The sequence below is a fragment of the Ammospiza caudacuta genome, chromosome 13 (genome assembly GCF_027887145.1).
Source record: "Ammospiza caudacuta isolate bAmmCau1 chromosome 13, bAmmCau1.pri, whole genome shotgun sequence".
Taxonomy (NCBI): Eukaryota; Metazoa; Chordata; class Aves; order Passeriformes; family Passerellidae; genus Ammospiza; species Ammospiza caudacuta.
In genome coordinates, this window is record NC_080605.1 from 2,655,369 (window position 1) to 2,683,123 (window position 27,755).

The window sequence follows — 27,755 nt, forward strand, 5'->3', positions numbered from 1 at the left end:
ATGCTTCTGCAGAACTCATGTGATTTTAAAAACCAGGTTAAAAAGAAAATAAACAATAATAAGGGGTCGCCAACTCACACACAAAAGTGATTTGTTTGGACTGACTGTTGTAGACTTAAAAGCCTGAAGTGCTGCTACACTCACTCCAAAGAATAAAAAATCATCTGTACTGAGCAAGAACAAAGCAAATTATGCATAAGCAGCTTCAACTTCTTACTTTTTGGCTCTATCGTTTCCATAGGCTCGCAACATAGAGCACCAAAGAAAAGGCACCAAAGAGAAAGGTGAGTTCAACTGTAAAGTGTTCTCTGCAAGTCTTTTTTCTGCTCTTCTTGCCTCAGGCCTTCAGACTAAGCTCCAAGGATTCTTAAAATAAGAACTATCTCACAGCAAATTGTAAAAGTAGAAGCAAATTGTGATGGCAAAGGCAACAGGTGTATTCAATCAATGAGTAAAAGTTAATTTTAATACAAGGTGAGAGTCAGATAGAAACAAGTTGAAATTCTTACCACAGCAGCAATTTCTGCTCCAGTTTTATGGTTTAAAGCAGCCAGTACTACAGAGGCAATGAAAAAGAAGAAAGTGCTGAGTCCAGTGTTGACCAGATCCTAAAAAAATAAATTCAGCAGCATTATTAAATGATGATTGTTTGCTTTATCAGAAGTGATGACACAGAAGGTTGGAACAAGAAGTGCAGCAATCCTCTGGTGGCCCAGGTGTCCCAGGGAGGCAGAGGCTGTGCCACAGGAGCAGCAGGAGTGGAGCTGCAGTGCCAGGGCACCCGAGCACCCTGCAGCCCTGGCACATCCCCTCGGGGCTGGCAGTGGGCACAGCTGGCAGCACAGGGCTCACCCTGCCCGGCGGGGCTGAGCCAGCCTGGGATGCGCTGCTCACATCCAGCACAGCCCACACACCTGCCAGCAGCCTTCCCACCCCTCCTGCACTGAACAAAACTGCACCTCCTGTGCCACTGCTGGGAGTAACAGCTGCCAGCAGGGTAAGAACAGAGGTTTTCACCTATTTATTGCATAAAACTGGTATTTCACACAGACATTTTAGAACACACACACTGCATCATGCTCAGGGAAAACTGCTTTGCTCCAAGCAAAGGAAAACAACTTGCTCCACACAATTCCTGTCACGGGTGTTCAGATGGTGATGCTGCCCTGCCTCACCTCAAACAGGGTCATGAACATGTCACTGGAACCAAAGGAAGCATTCTGAATGGCAGGTGTTTGCACAAGAGTGATTACATCAATACAAGACTGACTGATCAGACTCGAGGGAAAAAATACCCAAAGGTGTAAATAAGAGAAGAAACAAAGTCTAGATTTGTTCAGGACAAGGTGCTCAGTGTGTTATCAGGACACCTTTCACATCTGATGTGTGCGGACCCTGCACTGTCTGCATGCTCCCACTAAACTGGGGAACACCATTCCCAAACACAAAGCCACCATGAATGAACAGGTGAGACAAGGGTGCAGGGATCAGGAAAGGACAATTCAGCACAAACATCAAATCTGTGAGAAGTGAATACTACCACAGACAGAACGGATTGACAGAAAACCCTCAGTTCAAGATTGCTGTGCTACTTATAGCCTTGAGGTAAAGAAAAAACCCAAAAAAACCCCACACAAACCCGAAAAAAAAAAAACAAAAAAAAAAAACCACAAAACCACAGTGAATATGACAACTCCCACTATATAAAAGCAATCACAACAATTAGAATTTAAGGACAATTTGTTCTATTTGACTCTCTTCTCCCACATGCAAGGCAGGCTCACTTCCTGTTACAGCTCCTTCACTTTTTCCATTTTTTAATAATTATTTTATTATTTCCCCAAAGGGCATCTTGTGAAGTGCAATGAGAAGCCAGGCTCAGAAGATTTAAGATGTAATTCTAAAGTGACTCCTGTGGGTGTGAGTCCCCAGCTGTGCTCCAGTTCCACAGCACAAGGAGTTTTTGGAGGGAACAGTGCTGTCCAGCCTGCCCCAAACATCTCCTGTCCCAGCCACAAGCACAGAATGCTGCAGACAGGCACTGCAGAAGGTTCTGGCACTGTGCTACTCACATAACACAATCTATTTTGGGGGTGCTGACTCAGCACAGCTGGTTATCAGCACTGAGTGTCCAGACTGCACCAGGCACCTCCGGGGCCTGAGCCTCATCTCCAGCAGGGACCTTCCCAAGGACCAGAGAGCTTCCCATGGCTCATGGCCACACTCCCCCCCAGGTGTCACGAGCCCAGTAAGACCCAAACTCCAATCAAATAGTAAAGAAACAAAAGCAAATTGTGGGTCTTACAAATTCCTACCAATTTTTCACCTGCCTGCGTACAGAGATATTTTTCTTACCCCTGCTCAAGCTCACTGAGATAGATGCAGCCTGAGACCTAGGACATCAAACAAACCCAAATTCTATTAACTAGGTATTGCAGTTTTTATTATATAACTTTTTCTTTGCAGAGATGAAATTTAAACTTATATAAATAGCAGTATTATAAAATAAATGGCTTGACAGAGTTTCTCCAAGCGTGCCCCTGTGCAGCTCTGAGTTTACACCTCCAGCTGTGCTCCTGCAGCTGCCAGCACGAGCTGGGGCTCTCACCTGCAGGAACCTTTTCCCACTGGAGGGGAACTCTCACTCTACCTGCAACAGACCCACTTCAGCACTTCCAGCAAGTCTCTGTGTAAATATATGTGTGTCTCCAAGAATGGGGAAACTACATACTGAGGAGAGGGCAGCCCCTGGATAATTCAAAAACCAGAAATTAATTCAACTCAAGGTTCAAGTTGTGTATTTTACTACCAGAGTACATCTGGCACCTACAGGAAAGACCTGCAGAACAGAGACAAATCCCAGAAGAAATAATTCAGAAGAACTTGGTAATTACTGCAGGCAGGCATCTCAAGAGGTGCTGCCATGACCACAAATAGGGACAAAAATCACTTTGCACTCCTTTGGACTTATGGACAAAACAGGTGGTAATCTTACCTTTGCAAGGGACACTGCACCCTGTTCCAGTATCCACATTTTTAAAAGAATGTTGAAAAATTGGACAGGATACAGAGAAGAGCCTCAGAAGTTATTGAAAGGAGGAGAAAATTTCTCACAGTATGAATCAAAAGAACCTAAACTGCTTTGAATATTAAAAAGATTGAGCTGTGTGCACGAAGACTCCAGTGCTCAAACAACCAAAAACACTGGTTGTTTTAAAAGCTTAACATCAGACAGCCAGCAAAACTGACAGCAAAACAAAACCAACAGCTGCCAAGTTAAGGCAGAAGTCGTATTCAAAATGAAGCTAATTTTAAATGTAGGAGACCTAAGCATCAGAACAAACAGCCAAATATTAAAAGTATTTAATATTCTACCCTTTCACTTCATATAACCCAGGTTATGCTTTTTCAGACACACACACATTCTGTGCTTCCTTAGCACCATAATTAAAGACTACATGGATGGCACATGATGGTCTGTGACTTCTGGGGTCAGATGAACTCATTAATTAATCCTGCTGACCTCTGAGGTTCAGAATTGTCACCTTGGGGACCTTTCCAAAGGAGCTCAGTGTAAGCAAGAGGGCCAACATGACACATTGATCACCTAGCTCCATGCTGCAAATGGACCTGCAAAATATAAAATCCTGCTGAAATTAAATTGCTGATGCCTTTTCTAATGGACTTTGATGTAAGTACAGCAGCAACTTGTCATCATCACTGGCATTTTATTCTAGTTTAATTTTTACAAAGAATATCAAATTCTACACAGAGAATTCAACAATTTAAATCTAAACAAGTGATTCTATCTTGAAGCTCCAATTTATTCATCTTTGCAACTCCATTTTCCCCGTTTAGGTCAAACCCTTCTAATGCAATTACAACTGATTCACATTCATATAATGAGGCTGGGTTTTGAAAAAAGCTAAAATGAAAATTATTTTCTACCCTCAGAGTAGACTTTGGAGCGTTAGGAGCAATGACAGCAGTGACACTGTCATATACACATGTAATGGTAACATCACAGATGGAAACAGCAATGGACTCCTTAATCCAAAATATGGGAGCTACTACTTAGAGCAGAAAGATAAGAAAAGCAAAAAAAACCTCAGTAGTTTTGGGCAAAGTAAGAGGAGAAATAAAAGAAAACAAACTACAGCAAGAAGCAGAGGACACTCCCTAAAATACTGCAAGTTTTTTCCACGTAAGAGAAAATGAATAATCGTGACAATAGGAAGAATAAACTAATTGGAAAAAGATGAGCTGCTTCAAATCTGTCCATGATGGAGCTGAAGCTCTTGCTATTATATTTATAGACAAAGTAAAACCACATCACAGAGGTAGAAGAATTTCTGCTGAAATTACAGCAACCTCATGAGACAGAATGCTGTGCCATTAAATCCTGTGCAGAGCTGCCATCCACAACAGAATCAAATCCCTGAGCTGAATCAAACCCACTCCAGGCTGCTGCTGCTTCCTTTCTCCTTTCCAAAATAATTCAAGTGAACAAATGACTCCTGGTCACTTGCTAGTTTATTTGCAAGGATTCTGCTCAGTCCCAGTGGTCCTGCCAGTCCAGTTGAGAGTTTCCAAGGCCATGGATTTGCTCTCTGTCCCACTCAGGGCAGGACAAGGCAGAGGAGATGTTGTAACTCATGGATGAAGATGGGCTTATGCCAAGAAAAATATTTTATGCTACAAGAGGGCAACGCTTTTGTTCTGGTGTGAACAGAACAGAAGAATGCTGAAAGCCCCATTCCATGATCCTGTAACCATCCCACACTCTGGTTTTTGAGGGTCCAGGCAGGTTCAGCTCCTGGGTTACAGAGGATGGAAAAGCTGAACTGGTGCTACCAATGAGAGCTCTGATAACAGATGGGGCCACTGGCACCAGGGCACTGCTGAGATCTTCCCTTCAGGCTGGGACATCACCAGAGCTGCCTCTGACGCTCACGGGCTCCAGCAGCACCCACACATCCTCATCCACAGCTCCCCACAGCCTCACACAAAGCTTTTAGGAATCATTCAATCAAAACTCCTGCCTTTCTATCCTGTACATCATCCTGCACAAGTGCCCAGGTACTGTTTAAAAGGCAAACTGTGCCATATTGCAGCTGAAACTCGTGTAAACAGAGATACCACATTTACACTGGTGCCTGCTCTTGTCATTTGCTTTCTGAAATCTAAAAGTTTACATCTTGATGGAGATTCAAGTGGCTAAACTGATGTACTCTGGAAGCAAAGCCTGCACATTTCAACAACCTGACAGAAGTCAGTGCCACAATCAGACACCTGATTTATCTTCCATAGAAGACAGAGCTCAAAGTAACATTTCCTTTTAGTTTTGTTTAGGTTTGCTGGTAGGGGAAACCAGGAAACCTAAACAAAACTAAAGGGAGGGGGAGTGTGGTTATTAATATTTTTTAATTATTATTTTTTAAATTTTTTTTTTACAATGACCTTAATTTTTCCTCTAACCAGTACTTTATTTGCAAGGTTTGGGAACATCTTCCCTTGCTTCTATATGAAGGTGTCAAGTTGAAGGTTACAAACACACCAGTCAGTCCTCTAAACCAAGCACCTCTGGTCAAACTCCCAGAATTTTGTTCTGTTATTAAACACTGTTTGAGTATTTTGCAGTACAATTAAAAATGGAAACATGGTCCATCAAGCAAAAATAAGTGCTAGGTAGAAAGAACCAAATAAACCCTATGAGCATTAATTGCCATCTCTTTTTTCCCTCGTATATTTACAGTTACCTAGGTAAACACAAGATACACATAAGCACTGCTTCCCCAATAGAAGAGCCCATATAAATTCTGAATATAAATTTCAGAAAGTTACTGTCACAAAGCAACAGACCACACCTGCAATAACTACCAAAATATATAATGTTTCTTGTATTTAAAACTCGAGGCTGCATTTATTACAGAGTAACATTTACACCTTGCACCAAACCAGAACAGTCCATGAAGAGCCAAGAGAAAATTAATTCTTACAGTTGTTGTTAAACACATAAAATGTTCACTTCTATCCTTAACAGGTACTGCTATTTTGAAAGAAGTAAGTATAAAGGTCAAGGATGACTGACTTAATTTTTCATTCAACAGCTAAGGAAAGCAAAATGTTTTTTTCAAAACAAAAGGGGAAAAACTAAATTAAAAATATAAATAAAAATCAAGATTGTCCTGTTAAGGACTTTGAGCTATAGCTTTGTAATTATACTGTGCAAGGCAAGGCAGCACAGGACAGTTTTGTCACTCAGTTTTGTCACATGAAATTTTCTGCCGACTCCTTCAAGTGTCAGCTGCTGTGCTACAGAAGGTTTCACTGCTGCAAAAACAGAAAACAAGCAGCTCTGCAGAGATGATGAAATCAGTGTTCAGGCAGCACAGAACTCCCCAGCTGCCCTGTGTGCTCTAACACACACACCTGGGTCCCTGTTTGCTCCCTGGGGCTGAGTCCAGAGGAACTCTGATTTTGTGCTGTGCTCAGCTCTGTGCCTCACTTCTGAGCTGGAAAACTGCAGCCACAACTGGACTTCCAAAATACACTCCATAACTCCAGTGAGTGCTCCAAGAAAATAATTTAAAGCAAAAAAATCAATGGTCAAAATGTCTTGGAAGATTTTTTTTCCCTTATACACTGACAAACAGCTCATTCTACAGACTGATCATGCAATGATTTACATTGGTACTCAGGTAATCAGGTTTCCCTTGTCACACAAACTTCCATCCAAGGGACACTGCCAAATTCCAGTGTTCCCAGCTCCCTGGCACCACTGAGGTGTCTCCCTGAGCAGGAGAGAGGATCCCAGACCCAGTCACAGCCCAGGGCAGGATCCCAGGGCAGGATCCCAGTCCCAGGAGCAGATCCCAGGGCAGGATCCCAGTCCCAGGAGCAGATCCCAGTGCAGGATCCCAGTCCCAGTTCCAGTCCCAGCCCCAGGAGCAGATCCCAGTGCAGGATCCCAGCCCAGCCCCAGGACTCCAGCACCTGTCCTGCTCCTGCAGGCTGCCAGCTCACACTCACCCTTTGGATACCAGACCCTCAGATCTCCCTGTACATCACATGAGATGCAAATCATGAATTTTAGAAAAAAGAAAAAGATAATTTAGGCAAAGACTAAACTACAGCAGAATTCATTAGCTCTCTCTGAAAGCAACCCTGCCCGAGCTCCGGGTGGAGCAGGAGCTGCTGTGCTCCCCATTCCCCTGGGCCACTCCTGTCTCCCTGCAGAATGGGCTCCCTCTGAGCTCTGAGGCACAAAGGAAATGGAAATTTCCACTGACAGGTTCCCCAGCTTTTGCATTTTTGCATATTATTGATAGTGCTGCACAACACAGACAAGGGGCTGTTCTTTCATCTTGCAGGAGCAAACCAGCCTCTCTCCAACACACCCGGACAAGGCTCTTCTCTGCCCTCACCTGCTCCCTGTTTCTTGCATGTTTACCTCAGGAAAATATGAAAATGACTGGCAAGTCTCTAATTAGTATCTAAACAACTATCTTTTTCCCAAATGGCTAGAAAGATACATTTTTTAAAAATTTAGCACCTTTGCATATCTGTTAGATCCTAGTCCATACTCATCCACATTTTATTCTAGCCAGGGACAAGGGACATCTGCCAATATCCACAACACATTGGAAAGAATTCTGATTTTAATAAACTTTTAAAGGAAAAAATCCTGTGTTGGACAATAGCAGATGATGGCCAGGTACTTTCTAATACACAGGATCATTTGAAAGCAAATGTTTGCAATGGTTCCTAGGGAGAATAGTTATTTTTAAAGGAAGATTTTTTCCTAAATTTAAGTCAGTTGAATTCCTTCAAGCACTGCAACAGCCTCTTCTTCTCACACAGCTTCTAAAAGCAATGCTTGAGACTTTCCATAAGGGAAATGTGCATTATAAAGTCATATATATTTTTAAAAGCATGTATCTTGATGAATTTATACATAAGCAGGAGTGACTTTCTCCTAAGGCACTCAGGGATGTGAAGGACTGTTGTTCAGAAAGCAACTCCTGTAGTAACTCTGTCATATACAGAGGCTGCAAAAGTATAAAAATAACCATCAAAACACAGGGAAGTAATAAATATTGAAAGAGGCAAATAATGTATGAACATACATTTAAATTGTAAAAAATAAAATGCCAAAAAAAGCAAAAGGAAAAAAAAAGTCAGCCAGAACTATACATTCTTAGATTTCTTACTAACTTGGCCAAAGTAATGTCCCACAGGTGTTTCATGAGCAAGCTTTGATCCCTCACTCTGTACTTGCAGGAGCAGAAACAGCTGTAGACTCACAGAATGGTCCCAAACACTCTGAATACTGAAGGTAATCTCTCACTCCTGCCAGAGAAACAGTCCCAACTGTTTGTTAAAATCAAATAATCATAAATAAAAATTAAATCCAATCAGATTGCTGAAATCTGTAAGAAACACGGGGAAGCAGGATGGTCTCATCAGTGCAACAAGCTGCCAGGTCAGCTCCCTCCTCACTTGTGGGGAGCCCCGGTGCCAGGATGGGAGCAGCGCCTCATCTCCAGTGCCCAGCTCACAGAGGGAGCCTTGGGAGGGCAAGGCAGACTCCTGCTGCCTCTGGATGTGCCGTGAGAGCTGCAGCCAAGCCCTGCAGGGACCCCAGGGCCCTCTGCCTCATCTCCACCTCTCTCACTGCTCCAGGGCCACTGGGGCTGCAGAGCGCGGCCACTGCTCAAAAACTGAAACGGCTTTGTAAAACAAAACAAAGAAACCCCAAAGCACAACTGACTGGATTTTTAACCCCACCCCTTCCCCAAAACATCTCCCAACAGGTGCTATGCAGGCACAATTGATGCCACCACAAAGGGATCATTTCTGGACAGTTCAGGCACACAACACCTTATCTATCCACCAAGCACTCCTAGAAGGAGTTCATCAACTGACTGTGCAGCCCCAGGGTAGAAGGGATCACCTGATTCCACATTCCAGTCTCAATTTAACCAAGTCACTTAGGCTGAGAAACTAAGCAAACTGCTACATTAATAAATTACGTTTTAAATTTTTTTTTTAAAGCCACACAGAAGCCTAAAAACCTCTGGGACTCTGACAGTACTTGCAAAATTACTGTTATAACACAGAACACTGGCACAACTGTATCTGTACTGTCCAAAGAAGTTGGTATAAATATTGCCCTTGAAGCTGACAGATCTTTTGCTAGTGACTTAACATGCTGATTTTGTGACCTGTGTTTATGCAACCCACTCTGAAAGTTTAACTCAGAATACAGCAGGAAAATAGAGACATGTACAAAAGGAATGTGCACCACCAGCAGTTCTCTTCCTAAAACTCCTCATATCTGAGAACAGATTAAGCATTGCCAGTCAATGTTTAATAGTTAGGTGTGTAGGCAATACAAAACACCCAATTTTCACAGAAAGCACTTAATTTATACACTACTGCCCAATGATTGTATTAGTCTATGTAAGAAAATATATGTAGCAAATTTGTCCTAATATAAAAAACCCCCAGGTTAAGAGAGAACAACATGCTGCTGTAAATCAGCATCTGTCAAAGTTAAATAACTACAGGCTGCATTTTTATCCACTTCACCCACACAGCATAATTGCTGGCATTAGCAGAAGTTTGTCCTCCCAAAGACAATCTACCAGAACACGATTTTAATTCTATTAGTGCAGTTTAACTTGCCGTATTTCACAGCTCATTCTGCTGATAGCATTCAAAATAAATGTAAGTAAAATGTATACTTTACCCAGCATAAAGAACACTCATACACCATACTAAACAACAGGAGAAAGCAAAGCCCAAAGACCAAACTTAAACCAGATTTGCAGCTATTTTTTAACCCAGTGAGGATTCAAATGAACTTACAGTGAGATTCCAGTTGATCTGGGGTATTCTTGTGTGGAGGCTGAGACTGAACAAAATCAGGAGAGCGCCGGTGACCACGAGAGCGCTGCAGCTGACGAACTCAAAGAAATAAAGGCCCTCGCAGGGGGAGCATTCCATGATGGTCTCTATGCAGATGAACGCCGTCAGCGCCAAAAGCTGCGAAGAAAAACAAGTGGGGAGAAAAAAAAGTAAAATAGATTTGCACATTTTGAAAGTAGCCACAAGTATTCCTGACATTTCCATTGGGAACACGATCGGTTTACGCTCAGGAATGTGTGATTTCGGTTTACAACAGGGCACTGTGCAGGGAGCAAAAACAAAAGCAAAGTAATGTATGATTTTCTGGATTTGTCCCATTCAACAAAGAACACTTGAGCACTTTTACAAGGATTCTAACATCAAAATGACTAAGACACCCCAAAAAAAGCATGAAACCCTTGCAGGCCACTGGCTTAACATGCAAACAGCACCTCAAACATTTTGTTACATTTTTTACTCATGAGACACTATTCCAAAACGAGAAGATGGAATGCATTTGTCAACCTCAAACACAATTACAGAGTATTAATGTTGTGTGATTTTGAAAGACATGTCAATAAAGATTATTACTTAAAATTCACTACCAATTGAGATCTAAATCGATTCAAAACAGAACGGATTCAGGATTTCTACCACTCTCCAAAAATGCCTGCCTTTTTCACATTTATCATCATCAGTACACTGTATTTCATATAAAAACACATTTTATCATTCCTTTATAGCACAATAAAACAAGCAGCTAAGAGATGAAGGAAAATCCCCTGGTGCTGCAATCACAAATAGGGAACTGGGATAATGACAGGTCACTCTAAATTCAGAGGATCAATTAACACGTGTGCACTCTGATTTCAACAAGAGCTGAATTCACCATTTAGGACAAAACCCTAACACTTGCTGTACTTGAAAATAAAGTTTGCCCAGTGGACAAAACTAAAATATATCCCGCCAGAGGCCAGTACCAGGCAGCAGGGACGGCTGCCACCACGGGACAGCGCGGGCACACCGTGGGCACACAGCTCTCACACCACGCCTGAAGCAACTGCATGGATGGTTTGGGGGATTTTTGTTGTTTTGTTGGGGTTTCTGCATTTTCCAGGACAAGCAAGGAAGGCCTTAAGAATGCTTTGCTTTGGTTTGCAGGACAACCACCCCCATCCACCCACTGACATTTTTTAGAAAGAATTCTCTTCTTGCTGTGCCACAAAATTCTATGGAGGCTGCACTAAGCACTTCAATCTGAGGATGAGGAACTAAGGGAGATTCTTTCCTCAGAGCCAAATACTCAACAATCTGAATGTGTTGCACAAACATAAGTTTAGAAGATTGACAGAAGCCAGGATAAAAACCAATTTCTGCTAAATCCTCCTTTGCCAATGTCAGTGTTTTGCAAATGCACCTCCTTCAACACTCTTTATGCTTCATCCATTGGTTTGTCTTTGCCTCCCACAACAAAACTTGCAAAATGAAGAAAGAGGATTTTGAAAGAAGTAACCAAGAAAGCATTTTTGCCACTAACATGAGCAGTAATTCTAAGAAAAGGACAATACCCCTCATGCTCATTTGCCACATACTTCAGAATACAGCAGAAAATGTAAATTTAAAACCAGATTAAAACTCAACCAAACTGCTTTAATAAAAAACTCACACTTGGTTGGAAAGCCTCTCACAGTTCAATTAGCACATGTTCATTAAAGACAGCAGATGCCACACTAATTTCTGTCAGCTAACAGAGCAGGACAATTCACATCAAACAAATTCTCAATGGATACTCAGTGATTAAACACTTCAGATTTTATCTTTGACATTGAATAGCCTCAGAAAGAAAGATCATGTGTGAAATGGAATAGTCAGAATCAAAGCAGAATCAAAGTCAAGCTATGATTTCAGCAATGACACACATACCAAAAAATTACTGTCCAGACACAGCCTCATTTTAAAGTATTAGCATGTCATGAAGTTCATCTTCTGTGTGAACACAAGCCTCAAAACTGAAGATGACACTGAATGCAATTTTTAAAAAAGCTTTAAAAACCAATCTTTGCTCTTTCAAGAATCAACATCACACATTAATGCTAAATGTTAGCCAGCAAAATTTCTACTTCTAGATTCTCCAATATAATAAAGTTTCTGTTTTTCTTGACACTATTTTTAATGTATTATGACACTTGTAATCTTTTGTTTTCTTTTAAAAGGTATGGTTCTGCAATATTCTCTAGAAATACTGCAGTACAAGCCCCAAATATTAGGTTAATTTTCTGAAAACATGAACAACTCTGAATTGTGCCACCCACATTAGGCTGAAGGAGCCAAAATCTCTTGCACATAAGGTGCTGCACAGGGCACCAATTCTGGTTTTGCTGATAAACTTTGACACTGACTCTTCTCCACACCAGGCAGCATTGCTTCTTCAAGGCCAATACACCCTTCCTTGGCTTGCAAAGCTCTAAAGAGACCAAAGAGTTTCCTACAAGCAGCATTAGAAATTAATTATGTACTGAAGAGGCACTTGGAGCAATGAACTCAAATAATCCCGTGTTATTCACATATTCCCAAGCCCAGAATTAATAAACTCCAGAGCAACTCTATATTTAGATTTCATTTTATCCCTTAAGAAACTATAATATACATTTACCTGTGACACACTTTTATAAGAAAAAACCCTTAGCTGTGTACACTTAGGTGTGACTCAACCCAAAGCATTTCAAATGCAAGTAAAGATGTGCCATCAGTTTAGGATGCTCAGCAGCAGCAGCAGCCTGGGGTGTGCAGCCCAAGTCTACGGATAAATTCACCAGAGAGGCAGGGAGAAATCCTCAGCTGCTCCCCTGTCTGATGGAGAGAGACAAGAAAAGGACAATAGCCCCATACAAAATGTTTATTTCTATCTCTTTGGTACTTCAGATAGATTACAACTAGATCTGTTAGCATTTTTCTTGCAATAAAAATTTATGTTCCCCTTCTCAAAGTCTGTCCATGCTGCCAGTGCCACAGACACTCCCTCCTGCCACTCCTTTCTCACAGCAAAGCCATGGCAAAACATGAAATCCACATTAATCATTTCATCAGAAACTTCCTTTTTCCTAATCACAATAGAAATCTCAATCCTCAATACAAAATATATTCTCTTTAAAACATCAGGATAATCTTGTCCTCCTACACATTTAGAAACTTGCCTGAAGCATCCTCCCAGCTTGCAGTTACAAGTTATATGAAACTTCAATAAAACATACTTACTATCGCTTTCACTGCCATTCACCCGGAGAGGAACCTAACTTTGTTTTCAATAAAACTGCTCAGAACACAAGAAATGAAAGTGAAATACACAAGGTTGATTCCACAGCCCCATGACTTAGAGATCTCAGAAGTGTTGTGCACATGCTGCCACACGAACCGAAGCTGCTTCTCAAGGGCCAGGGCTCATCCAGTGAGAGGGATCATTTAAAAATCCCAGCCATGTGCTAACATTCATTATCACAGTGGTTTGTAATTGATGAATTCAGTAACTTGTGAGGCAGTGCAGACAAATGAGGCCGTGAATTAACAGGAGCACCCCTGGCTGGCAGGGCTGTGAGCACAGCGAGTCCCTGGCTCTGCCACAGCCCACAGGAGATCAGCCTGCTGCCTTGCCCTGCCATGCCCACTGCACACACTCTCTCCTGGGAAGGGAAATCAAGGATCAGGAACCTCCAGCCCTCCCGGGCAGCCTCCACGCTCCAGCCGAGCCTGCACTGCTCCAGGTGAGCGAGGCACGGAGCTGCAGAGACAAACCCAGCTCCCCAAGCGCTGCAGCTCCGTCCCTGCTTTGGAACACTCCAGAGCCAGGAGCCCGCTTCTGCCTCCCACAGCTGCAGCTCCAAGGCTGCCTAAAAAACCCCACAAAACCAGGGGAACAGCACAATATCAGAGCACAGGTCTTGGCCAACAAATACACCATGACATTTGTCCAACACAGGAGGCAACCCCCACTTTCAAATCACACATCTTTTCATAGTTTGGGGGGATGAGATTTGACATGTTTTTCCACAAGCAGAAGTTTCAAGGCTGGTTTACCAGGGAAAAATGAGAAGCTGAATGCGGTGGAAATCTCCTCTTACATGAATTACTGCTCTCCCCCACAAATAACACAGCTACAGCTTTCTTGGGCCAAGGCAAGAGAGAAAGTTTTCTCTGATGGACAAAACAAACCTTTCCATCTGTTTTTTCTCTGCACCAAGTACTTTGAGAGCTCTCTATTCCACTCTAATTCCTCCAACACTCTAACATTTGTATAGCCCTCTTTTAAATCCTTGTCTTTTTTTAGCAGTTGCTTTTGGTTTCTCTTCCACTTCCACTCTTCTTAGAGTAAGTACAGTGAATATTGCATTAAAACTTTGTCATAACAGAAACATCTGCTAATTCTGGATGCTCAGGTCCATGCAGAGCTATCCCAGGCCAGCTGCAGTAAAACACCTTTCTCTGGTAAGGATGTGGTGAACAAAGCAGCTCAGCAGGAATGAGCTGTGCTCAGGTGAGCTGAGGAAAGGTCAGGCTCTGCCAGCGTGGGCACTGCAGAGCTGTGCTGTGACAGAGCATCCCTGCCCTGCATCCCCCTCTGCCACCACCACAGCCCACACAAGGAGGAAAAAGCCCCAGGCAAAGGGTTAAACAGGAGATGTGCTCCCCATTTTGTGCTTTTAGCCCTGAATAAAGTGCCAAGGGTCACTGATGGGGCGATTCCTGCACCGAGCCCCCAGAGCAGCTCCGGGAGCCACCACAATTCAGGGCCACCAATTCCTGAGAGAGCCTCTGCTCCCGGACCCAGTGTCCTCGGAGTCAGCCACACCAGCCTCCACCATCACAGCAATCCATCCCAACTTTCCTGCAAAAGGAGGAGGGCCCTTAATGAAGAAATCATCCGCCCCAGGGCTATGTAAATGGCTCATATTTACATCACTTTCCTGGCAACACAGGCACATCAGACATCAAACACTCCCTTTCCCAAAATGGAGAAGACCTGCTGTGACAGGTACCAACGCTGCAAAAGAACTTTTCGGAGGTTGCTAATGGTTTATTTTTCCTGTCAGAATATGTTGTGCTCTATTTTTGAGGAAAATAATCAAAGAACTTTGCACGAAAAATAAAAAAAAGACAGTTCTGCAATGAAAACAAAGTAAAAAATGAGTTTTCCTGTTTATCTAAAACACTACCATGGAAAGCCTTATTGTGTGGTTAAATGACATAATTACACATGATTTCCAAAAAACCACAAAATGGTCAGCATTTTTTCTGCTTGAAAAATACCCACAGAATTTTAGAAAGAATGTCACACTAGCAAGACATTTTTACATCCAGACTGTTTAAATTAATGGTACAGCAGAATTCACATGCACAAAATAGGGAGGAATATATTGCTTTTACACCGCTCAAAGTATCTGAAGACTTTGAACTTTCTGGAATTAAAATCTAGATTTATTGTTCTCATTTCCTTGGCCCAGCAGCCCCAACTTTATGCATGAAACGAAGTGGGTCTCATTCCTTGCAAAGCACATGCATTCCCCACATCTGAAACAGCTGGCACAGATATGAATATTTGGGATCATACGGCTCAAACGCAGTCCTGCTCCTCCAGCAGGAAACCATCTTTCACCCTAAGCAAAAAATGACTGATTTCCCTCCTGCTCTGCATCCTCAAGGCTCCATGAAAAGTGTTATTAACTCTGGTAAGAGGCTTCAAGGGGCCTTAAATCACAAAGGAGCATTAAAAATTCCCTGCAAGACAGAAAGTTTAGGAAAACAACACTTACCAGAAAGGGAAGCTTAAGCACCACCAGTGATTCAGCATCCTAAAACTAAATTGTGCTCTGAAGGCACAAACAACCAAACCAACCCAGAGAAATTCAACCAGGCCTCCCAATTCACCTCCGATCTGGTTTTGCTGGTGATGGTAGAAATAAAAGCAGAAAATATGAGTTTCAGATCATCACTGCACCTCTAGTGTTGTACACAGTGCTGCAAAGTTTTCATTATTTCTTAGTTCACTTTTGGCTGTAATGTGGAAAAACTCCAGTGCAATAAATTTGTGGAATCTTCACTAAATCAGCTGATCTTCTGCCACCTCCAGCAGTTTTCTATAACCCTAAGATTCAGCTACTGCAGACTTCCCCTTCTCAGTGCAGGCAGAGGACCAATTCTAAATACAGAACATATTGTTGAGACCTGAAACATTTTGATGGTGTATTAGGAGAAAGGGTCATATTTTAGAGTGAGGGTAATCAACACCCAAAATCAACAACAGAATGATGGTTTTTCCAAAGCATTTGTGACATCAAAATGAAGGCTTATTCTAAAAAAAAAATGAATTGAACTACAGTGAACAGAGGAAATTCTCAACTGGCTAAACCAGAAAGGCATCAATTCTTAAAGTGAACTTAATCATAGAATCTAGAACAAAAAAAGCTACAGACATGATGTGGTGACTTATTTCCTGCTAACTGCATTAGTACAGAGTTTTGTTATTGCTTGGACACACTTATACAACAAACATTCTTATCTGCTAGATAAATGCAAAACCAATTCCAGCTCAAGTACCATTAAACACACAGCAGGTTTTGACAGATAAAACAAATATAGTTCTTCCTAAGAAAACAAAAGCAATGAACCCCCCCGCAAGTCTGATTTAGATGTATTTTAGGTTTTATCCAACAAGCCGCTGACCAAACCAACCACTGAACAGCATCTGAAGCCAAGGCACACTGCAAGGAGGTTTTTGTTTTTAGGCACATGACATTTCCCCACTGAAATCTGAATGAGATTCAAACAAACCTTCCAGATTAGACAAAAATGAATGTAGTGCCACCTGTCCCATAAACAAAAGCCCATTAACAGTATTTTAGCAACCCCACCCTACAGGAAGGTTCATTTGAAGACCATAGGGAGAGCCGTGCTTTAAACAAAGCCAAACATAACTGGTTTCTCCCACCAATTCCTCTCCACAGGAACCTGTGCTTCCAGTCCCCAGAAACTAAAATTCTTGTGTAGCACAAATCAAAATATTTTCATAAGCAACAGGTCCTTCAAGACAATCATGAACAAAATCTCAACACAGAGTCTCATTTATTTTTAACTTTCCCATTCATATTCTGCATTAATCACTTTATTCCTGAACAACCCAGCAAAGTGAACAACTCATAAATGGAAAGGTTTATTTTGTATTTACAGTACATGAATTGTGCCAATGGCCACAGTGAGTGTCATCAAACAGAGAAACTAAAGGAGGTAGATGGTTCTTTGCCTGTTTTTCGATACCAGAGGCTCAATTTTCCCCTTCACTGTCTCGTGCTCATTCTGGCAGCACCTACAAGCAGATTTTTCAGCCATTCTAACTCCCAAGCCCCACAGCTGGCCTGTCAGTGATGCTCCCTGGTGCCAGGCAGGGCAGGTTGCTCAAGGCAGCTGCAGCTCCCCAGGTCAGCAGCACAATCAATTCTGCTCAGTGCCCCTGCCTGCCCGGAGCAGAGAGGGACCCCCAGCCCCGGGAGCTCTGCACACAAACCCCTGCAGCCTCAGAGCAGGGCTCCAGGTGCTGATAACAACCATAACCAAGCACTCACACAACAGCCAGTGGAAGCTCTTCAAGAGCAGCATTACCCAGCTAGGTTTCTTCAAGTCTAATTTTATCACAATCCGACCAGCATTTGCATATCGTGTTCTTCAACAAGACAGGCAAAAATAGGTCAAAGAAACCATCATACATTTCTTTGGTGCCACGCTGAATATAATTCTGTATGCACTGAGTCATCTGCATCTTCCTCAGCCACTGCCAGCTGCAAGTAGTGGGAGCAGAAGGAAGAATAAAATATTTTCCCATTAGTCCCATTTGCTGCTATGGTCCTACTCATGCAGATTTTACCACAATAGTAACACAAAGTAAAAACTGGCTACAGGTAAAATGGAGACTAAATCCAGCTGAAGTGCTCCGTTAGCATGCCTCACTTTCAGGCACCAAAGCAGGGAAATAAAACCTTCCTTAAAAATCACTGCCAAACCCTGTCAGTGTCACAGACTAATTTAATAGTTAGTGCCACTGAAGCCAGCAGAGTCCCCAGTTTTGTACCAACACTCATGAGTTGGCAGTAACACCTGTGTGGGTCACTCAGGGCAGAGCATCTCTGCTCTATCACTGTGCTTAACAAAAGGTTTCTTCTGCTCTCAGGAGGTCCCTCCAGTGCAGCCCCCACCTCTCCCTGCCCAGTGCCCTCTCCATCCACTTCTGGCACCTTCCATTAAGTCAGGCTGTAAGGAAGCAGACCTTATCACACCTTTGCCATTTAAACAAAATGGGCAGATAAAACTGCCCTGCTCCTGTCTCAGGGCTGCACCCACACACACACACACTGCTGGAATACAGCACATCACTGACATCCTACTTGTGTGATTTTTAAATAAAGTACAAATAATCCCTATTGCCTCACCCATGAGGATTCTCTGTACAGCTCTTAAAAAAGAAAAAATCAATACTTCTGAACTGGCTTCATGCTCCCATCCATGTTCACAGGCCAGCCTGTGCTGGAAACCTGTCCAGTCAAAACAATATTAAAACACAGTAAATATGGTAACAAATAGATAAATTAAGTAATTTATTAGTTTTAAGAAGGTATAATTATAAAATTTGTCAAGTATTGGGTCTGCACAGCCTCTAGTTTAACTAGCCTGTTTGGCTATTTTAAAAAGTGGAAGTTCTGTTTCATCACTATCAGAATCTCTCTGTATCCTTTAAAATCCCATTTAATCCAAACTATGAGTAACCATCAAACATCCCACAAATACTAAGACAAGAAAGGAATTTTAATGAGAATTTTAATCTTGACTGTTTAGTCAAGAACTTAAAGCAGTCCTAGGGAATCCACTGCAGTTCTTTGGGTTTGTTTTTGCTGAAAGGAAATGGTGCAAAATGTCCCTGCAATGCCAAGGTTCCCAAGGCTGTAACCCCACGGCCCCCGTGGATGCCATGCCTTAAAAGGCAAAAAGAGCCCAGACACCCTGGGGAAGGAGAACTCGCACAGGAGATGGGGCCAGGACACAGAGCCCCGCCAGCTGCACCGGGAACGTGCTGGACAGACAGACAGACTGACACGGGGGGCAGCACAGACTGACAGACAAGGGGGTGCAGGACAGACAGACACAGGGTGCTGGACAGACAGACAGGCACAGGGGTGCAGGACAGACAGACAGACACGGAGGGCAGCACAGACAGACACAGGGGGTGCTGGACAGACAGACACAGGGTGCAGGACAGACAGACACAGGGGGTGCAGGACAGACAGACAGACACAGGGTGCAGGACAAACAGACACAGGGGGTGCAGGACAGACTAACACAGGGGGGAAGGACAGACGGACACAGAGGGTGCAGGACAGACAGACACAGGGTGCAGGACAGACGGACACAGGGTGCAGGACAGACGGACACAGGGGTGCTGGACAGACAGACACAGGGTGCAGGACAGACGGACACAGGGTGCAGGACAGACGGACACAGGGGGTGCAGGACAGACGGACACAGGGGTGCAGGACAGAAAGACAGACAGACACAGGGGGTGCAGGACAGACGGACACAGGGTGCAGGACAGACAGACACAGGGTGCAGGACAGACAGACAGACAGACACAGGGGGTGCAGGACAGACGGACACAGGGGGTGCAGGACAGACGGACACAGGGGTGCAGGACAGAAAGACAGACAGACACAGGGTGCAGGACAGACAGACAGACAGACAGACAGGTGCAGGACAGACAGACACTGGGGTGCAGGACAGACTGACACAGCTGCACCACAGCAATTCCAAATGTTACTAATTACAGCAGCATCTCTGCTTCAAATATCACCGTGCTTACAAAAGGTTTCCTCTACATTAGATAAAAGTTTCTAAGCATTAAATGCAACAATTAGTTTCGTTCAGAAGAGCTTGCCATCACACTAATTAAGCTAAGTAATCTACTCACGACATTCAAGTGGCAGTATCAGTCTCTAGCATGAAAGTAATTTCTAGCATGAAAATAATTTCCTGAGACAGAAGTTACTACAGATTTTTAAAGACTTGGAGAACTTAAGCATTTAATAATATTCACAACCATGCTCGTTGCTTTCTTGCCACAAGTACTTCAGTTCAAAAATGTACAAAAGTACAGAAAATTCCTAATATGGAAATGGCTGTAGTCAATTCATAAAATAATTTGGAAAAAAACGGCCAGACCTGTTTTGAGCAATGCTGTATCAGTGGCAGATGTGCAGCATTTGAGAAGGCCCTGGGTGAGCCTCAGTGACAGCCACAGCAGAAGCACAGGACATGTTCCTGCTCCTTTTCCTGCTCCTGCTGGGCTTTCAGGCTCTCCTGAATGAAGCAAACATCCCCAGCCAGGTCAGCTCACTTCCAGCCTGAACACTCGGGGAATGCAGATATGAGCGAAAGGAAATTTAAAGACATGCAAGCATCACCACCTGAATGTCAAGTTACACATTACCAGAAGTTTAACTGGATGCTGGAACGCTTGTCTGGGTGAAAATGCATCATATTCTTCCACAAGTTAAAGCATTACACAGCAGAGCCTTGATTACAGCTCATTAGACACCACAGTCAGGAATGTGACACTCTGAGTTACCGTTCCCAGCTCAATTTGCACACAGGGACATTAAACCATCAGAGGATCTCTGCCCACCCGAGCCCCCTCTGTGGGCTGTGAGTGGCCCCTCACTCTGGGGAGAGCTACACCAGCTCTAGGACCTCTCTGCCCATTGCCAGCAATATTTCTGACCCATCTGCTCTCTACTCATGGCCAGGTGTTCTCACACCTATTCCACAGCAGGCTGATGTTGTCCAGCTTTTGCTTCCCTCCTCCCATAGTCTGGAGTTGATGGCACAAGTTCCAGGGAAACCTAAACATCACTTCCACGTTCTGGAAGCAACTATTCAAATCATCTGAGAATTACTTTTTTTAAAAAAAAAAAATAAGAATGTATTCTTAATTGCAGGTCTAGTAAGTGGTGACTTTAGCACTACAGAACAACAGCAGCTGACCCATTGGTAAGATGATGCCTTGGAGTGGCTGCCTAGAACAGGGGCTGGAGAAGGTTAAGAGAATAAAAGTAGGTTTTTATTAAAGACCTTCAAAAGGCACATTTTGGGCAGTCAAAAGCCTCTGGGAGGGGAGGGGCTACACCCAAGATGGACAATGGAGTTTTTCAGAGAATTGTAAGTTTGGTCCATTCACACATCAGGGGTTAATCCTCCAATTGCAGCTTCAGGTAATGAAGTGATATTCCCCCAGTTTCCTCCCCTCTAACTCACTTTTGTTTGTACTTTTCAGGGCCTGAGGCTGCAGGGTGTCCCTGAGTTTCAGGCCTAAAGGAATTGTTTTGTGTGACCAAAACATGAAGAGAGTTAACGAACACTCTAAATGGAGTTTAAACACTAATGCAATACAGGATTTGAAAAATATAAAAGCTAAAATCCTGAGGCATCAAGATGTCTCTTCACTGTGCATTTAGTTTTCTTTGTATACAAAATTTCAGTACAAAATTATTTGTCAAGGTCCTGAAGCAAGAGGGATTTTGATGAAATGCAACTTTGAGCACAGGATGATGGTGGCTACTGGAAAGCGTGCAAGTTGATTTTGCAAAACAATGCACTAACTCTCACCACAAGTAACAGATTCCTCCAACACTGATTATGTTACAACCTCTTAAATTTCTAGTCCTTGTCTTTCTTATCTCAAGATGATAATTAAATCACTAGGGAGCCTCATCAACAAAAGATATCACCAGAAACATTACAAGAAGTAAAGATAGCTTTCCAATTATTAATACCATGAGAACTGCATTAGTGTAGTGCATCTATTACTATTGCACTGGTTCATTATGGAAGGGAAAAAAATACAGCATACTTGGTACAGACATAGTAGGAATTTCTTCAGAAATCGGAATTTAAAAACTATCCACTATCTTAGGAGGGAAATTAGCAGGAATCGGGAGTTTACTGGCAGGAAGATATGCCATGGCCAGATGGTAGTTATGAGACACCATGAAAGAAACCAAAACCCATTCACCTTTCTGTGGGAAGACAGACACAGCAATTTCTTTAGTTTCTTGGGTTCACAGAAACAATAAAAAGCTAAGCTAAACAGAATTATCTTACTATTCTTCCACAGTAAATATTAGGATAAAAATGCCACCACACACCAATGCAGATCCACAACATTTAAAGATAAATCGTTTTGAAGAAAAGCCAAGAGTTTCAGAGGCACTGAAGAGACACCTGAAAACTATTTCTAAGCATATTTGTGCATTACGAATCTGCTCCTGTCAATATGAGATAACAGCCTTTTTCTAAGAGCAAATACCAGAGATCACCACGTGGGAAGGTGTGGTACCCCACATCTTCTGAACAAGCAGCTACAAATGCCACCGAAAATCAAAGCTCAGCACATGCTGAATTAACACCCACTGACAGAAATCCAAACTCCACCACAACCAGTGCCAAAGCCATCTCCCTTCATTCACACTGAGCCAGCGAAGTTCCCTGACTGCAGATGGCAGCTCCCTGCTCCAGCCACCCATTCCCATCAGGAATCACACCCAGAGCACTGCAGGGCCAAGTCACACAGGCCCTCAGGAGGGACACGTCACACACGGGGGGAGCTTGGGGGCTCCATCCAATCCTCCCCTCCAGCTGAGATGCTGGGCTCCAGACACAAGAAGAAAGCAGTAACTAAATATGAGATTAATGAACACCTCAGAATAGCTTTCAACCAGATTCCAATAGTCAGCAATTAGCTTGTTCCTTGGAACATGAATGTTATTACTTTAATTTTCCAATATAATTAACAACAAGAATTCTCAACAGTCTTATTACCCATGTAGGCACGCATTCCTGACTTTTAAATTTTGTTTTCTTCATCTCAACAGAACCTGACAGCCCTGAGCTCCACTGTAGTCCTGGCCTCTGCAACCCATTTCTGAATCTGGAAATGTATAATGACAGCAAGCCACAAAACAACTTTTTTTCAACGCACAGCTACTCTCCACCAATGAAGATAGAACTTTTTATTCTGAAAACTATGAACATCTGAACTGCTATTCCCAGCAGATTTCATTTAGCTCAAACTGCTGCCTCCCCTGGCAATATCAAATGCTACAGACAAGAAGACAAGAGCAAGAAAGCAGTGAGACTTCCCAGTGCACTCATCAGCATCTCCAGCTCAGAGACCTCCCAAGCAGAAGTATTATCTTCTTTAAAAGGAATCTCTGATGGATTTCTGTAGCATTTGGAACAAGCACACGAGGAGAAGAATGTCTGGGGCTGTCTGAGCCACAGAAGCCATCACCAACCACCACAAGTGCCATCCACCCTCCCAGCCAGCACAAGCTGAGGGGTTTCTGCTCCTGCTGCTCTGTGGTCCCAGGTGGAGCATTCCTACCTGCTGCCCACGCCACGGGAGCTGACCAGGCACAGTTCCTCACAGCCACCGGCACAGCTGCCCAAGGTGATACATGTCACTCTAAATCAGGCAAACCTGGCAGGGCTACAGGGAGAGCCAACCAGGTTTCCAACAGGATCCTGCCTGGTTTTCCTTCCCTTCAAGCCTATGCACAGCCCACCTCCAAAAACACCGAGCAGCAAAGGGCAGCCACGACCAGCCATGGGAATCTCAGTAGGAAACGTGTCTGTGCCCAGCCTTAATGACAGTAAGGTACTTGAAGGTGCAGAATTACAATAACCAAGGAAAAAAAATAATAATAATAATGCATTTGGAAAAGCTGAAAACTAAAATGAAGAGGCAGGAAAAAAAGCAGACAGTCTCATCTAAAATGAAAGTATTTCCAGCAAAGAGGAGGAGGTACCTCCCAACCAGCTGATCTGCTTGGCATGACAGAATGGGCCCCTCCTGACTCCCCACACTAAACATCTCTTTCCAGCAAGCACACTCATGAGAGACTGTCCTTAGGAGATTCAAGGGAATGGGGAGAAAGTACTGAAATAAAACTAATCATTTGAGGACATCCATAGCAAAGTTTTCCAGTGATACCCATTTCATCATCGTACAGCAGTCTCTGTGGGAAGTATTAAAGCACTCAAAAGCATGAGAAACAAATTCATGCCAGAAAGAAACGAGAATAAACTCTAAAGAACATTCCTGCTCTGCTCTCCAAGGACGGCCACCTCTCACTCCTTCCATGAGAAAAGGTACTGCTCCTTTTAAATGCCAGGAGGTCAATGGAGACAACCTCTCCAAAGGAAAAACATTTCTTTGGTTAGCACACAAATGCACTGGGCTGTCCCTGACGTCCCTTCTGAGATCAAAGTCCCATCAGAACAAAACCAAAAGCACAAAGCAAACATGAAGGCTGCAAGCTGCCTTTAAGTACTCTCCCCTTCAGTTTCCCTTCGTGCCCTTTGTGTGTCACTTTGTGTCACTTTCCCCCTGCCTGGGGACACCCTCAGGTGTCAGGAGCCCTGCACACTCCTTTTCTGACCTGGTCCAACACTCCCCACCCTCCTCCAAGCTGCTGCTGCAAGGAGCCCACAGCTGCAGCCCCAGTGTGGAGGGATGCTCCCTCACAGATCCTGACACACACACAGCTATTTCAACAGAACACAGACACAGCTAAAGGCTTCCTTTCTGAAACGCTCACCTGCCTGGCAATAGCACTGTCAAAATCAGGGAAGTCATTTCAACACTAAGCTGTTCCACATGGGCCCCTTCCCTTGCTCCCTCACTGCTATTACTGACCATTGCCCATAAAGAGGAGATGGAACCCCCAAATTGTAGTTTTCCAGTCTGCAACCAAATCTAAACTTAGCAAAAACCAAAACAAGGCTGAGAAATAAGCTGCACAATAACACACATGAAACATCATCATAACCCATTACACTGGTGTCCCTCCAAAGGACACTTTGGGCATATTGTCTTGAAATATTAATGAGTTAAAACTATTGTCCCCTCTAGCAGCACTTACATTACTCCATATGCCTACAATGTCATCATGGTTTACCCCCTTGCAACAACCCCTTTATTTGAATCCATAAAGATAAATCTACAACAAATTAACAGAGCCTTACACCTATTTTAAGTGATGTGGGTTTTCCCTGTTCCCTCTGTTTTTGACAGTCAAAAATGGGCATTTGGAAGCAGGGCCATGCAAGCCACAAAGAGCAGCAGTTTTCCTTCCCTCAGCACCACAGGGCAGTTTGTGGGAAGCCCTTCAACCAAAGATTAGAACAAGCAGCAGCAATGTTTGCCTCGAGCTGATATTTTGCCTGTCAATCACAAATGTATTTTAAGATAAATCCTGATGCTAAATGAAGCACATGCATTGTAATCTTTCCTGTAACATTCTTTTTTACTATAATACACTTAGAGACTTCTATCTTAACCAATACTTGCATTTTTCCTTTCTGTAATGTTTATTTGAGTGCCAGGAGTTCCTTCTTGTTTTTAAGAGATAGAGTTCTACACCACAGACTTTGTTACGTTTTGGTTCCTACAGTATTTTTGTAAAGGCATTATTGAATATTGTAATTGCAATAATTATACTTGACAAATAAGCAACCTAAGTACACAGTGGAACGTGCTCTCTCTCTTTTCCAACACTGCTCAGTTTTCCATTGGTTTGCAAATGTCAGAAGTCTGCTCTTCCATTACCATGAATGAGGAGTTTTTTTGAGTACAAGTAACCGGGCTGAGGTGGTGCACAGCCTTCCACCCTACACTAACCAACCTTATTTCTATTTAACTGCTGCCCCTCTGCATTCATACACCCCTGGGAACCACATGCAATAGCTCAGATCATTCTTGTGAAATTGGCACAAAGCACAGCTCAGCTCCTCTCAAAACACTGCTCTGCAAGTACCAATGTCCTCAAGGACTGAGAGCAGCAGTGTCTTTGTGTCTTTGTCCAGGGACAAGGAAACCTCTCTAACCCCAGCAGAGCGTGGTTTTCCCCCATCTTTCTTTACATGACTTAAAAACTTATGAGGTGTACTCCAAGCATCTTTGGGATTTGTTCCAAGCAAGTCAGATTTAATAATAAAGGATTCGGTTACAATCAGTAATTAGTCATTTTAATGACAAGTTTTTAACAAGACTTGCCATGGTTATTAGCGTGCTGCCGAAAGGATCTGCAGTAGGAACTGAAACAAAAATCCCGAGGGCGGATTATTTCAGCGTATCAGGCAGCACCAGCCCAGGATTTCCACCACATGGACAGTTTTTAACAGCTCGAAGACAGGTAGATGTTGCACAGCGATGACAGATCCCTTGGCTCCAGTCCTGAACACACACACTGCACACACTGCTGGTCCCGGGTGTTTTACTGGGCTCACACGCTCACTGCTACCACTCGCAGAGCACAGATCCTGCCCTGCGCCGAGGAGATGAGATGGAAACAAATCACACTTCCAAAGCCTGGATTGTACTGGGCATTCATAAAAAATGAACTCATCACCAGAGTCCTCTATAAACCTGTGTGCAGCTGAAGCCAGGATAGTTCCAATGTGTTTTTCATGAAACCTGTATGTGCAAGTTTTGCCTTGTACTAACCAGCAGTGGTTTTAAATGCCAAAGTTATAAATACGAAATATTAAAATGTTTCTAGCATCACACTTCTCAAAGAACTTAAGTTACAAGAATTTGCAGCACCCTGTAAGAAATTACTTTAAAATCTCTTTCAAGGTGATTATCATTTGCATAAAGCACCTCTTTTCCTAAGATCCTGAAAAACACATTTGTTGATTTGAAAAACATAAATATTATAGAGAAATGGAAAGCAGATCAGATGAAGGCACTGGCAGCACAGAAAATGCTGAAATGCTTCGGTGTTTATTACGCGTTTCACTGCTGGGGTGGTCCGAGCCTTGCACGGGCTCCATCAAACTGAACCAGCCCAGGCGTCCAAAGTACACGAACGAACCCAGCTCACGTTTAATTTCCCAATACAAAACCTCAGGTTTGGTGTTCGGGGTTTTTTTAAGGGTTTCTTTCTTTTTACTCGGTGCACTTAGGAGAACTTGTGCCCGCTAAGGGCAAAGCAGGCGAGCGAGGGCTCTGCGAGCTCCGCACCCAGCACCGGGCGGGTCCCAGGGGGGAGCGGCGGAGGCTGCCCCGGGCACCGGGCCGCAGGGAGCGGGGTCGGCAGGCGCGGTGCTGGCACGGAGCCGCCGCGCCGCGCTGTGCCGGCCCCGCAGCGGCTCTCTGGGCACACGGCCCCGGTGGATCGCGCTCCCGCGGCCCCGGCAGCGCCGCACGGCCCGGCCGGGCCCGCCCCTCACACCGCCCGGCTCCCCGCCGCGGTACTCACCACCTCGGCCAGCTTCAGCCTGCCCAAGGTGCCCCGCAGGTAGTCCAGGTCGCAGCGCAGGCCGCCCAGCCCGCGGCGCTGGCTGACGGGCTCCGTGGTGGGCTGGTAGGGGCTGCTGGCCGCAGAGATCATGGAGGCGCTGGACGCCTCGCCGTCGAAGCCTTCCAGGTCATCGCCGTTCCTCATGGTGCCGGTGCTGCCGGTGCCGCCGGGGGGTGGCCGCGGGCTCCGGGCCGAGCGCCGCGCTCAGCTAAAGCAGCGAGGGCTGCATGGCCGCCCCGCGCTCGCCTCAGGCGCTGCGGTGCGGGGAGCGCCCGGGCAGCATCGCGCGGAGCGGGGCCGCGCTGCCCTGCGGAGAGGCGCGGAGCGCTGCCGCGGTGCGGTGCGGAGAGGCGCGGAGCGCTGCCCCGGTGCGGTGCGGAGAGGCGCGGAGCGCTGCCGCGGTGCGGTGCGGAGAGGCGCGGAGCGCTGCCGCGGTGCGGTGCGGAGAAG

General features: G+C 44.2%; 1 protein-coding gene across 1 annotated transcript in view; it reads right to left on the reverse strand.

Moving 5' to 3' along the window:
- CMTM4 (CKLF like MARVEL transmembrane domain containing 4) overlaps window positions 1-27,459 on the reverse strand; it is a 28,143-nt gene extending 684 nt beyond the window's left edge. The window contains exons 1-3 of the mRNA XM_058813654.1: window positions 27,264-27,459; window positions 9,874-10,050; window positions 510-608 (exon numbers count right to left, since the gene is read on the reverse strand). Coding sequence (XP_058669637.1) covers window positions 510-608; window positions 9,874-10,050; window positions 27,264-27,449 — 462 coding nt within the window. The 5' untranslated portion in view covers window positions 27,450-27,459. The remainder of the gene's footprint in view (window positions 1-509; window positions 609-9,873; window positions 10,051-27,263) is intronic.
- Between the last annotated feature and the right edge of the window lie 296 nt (window positions 27,460-27,755).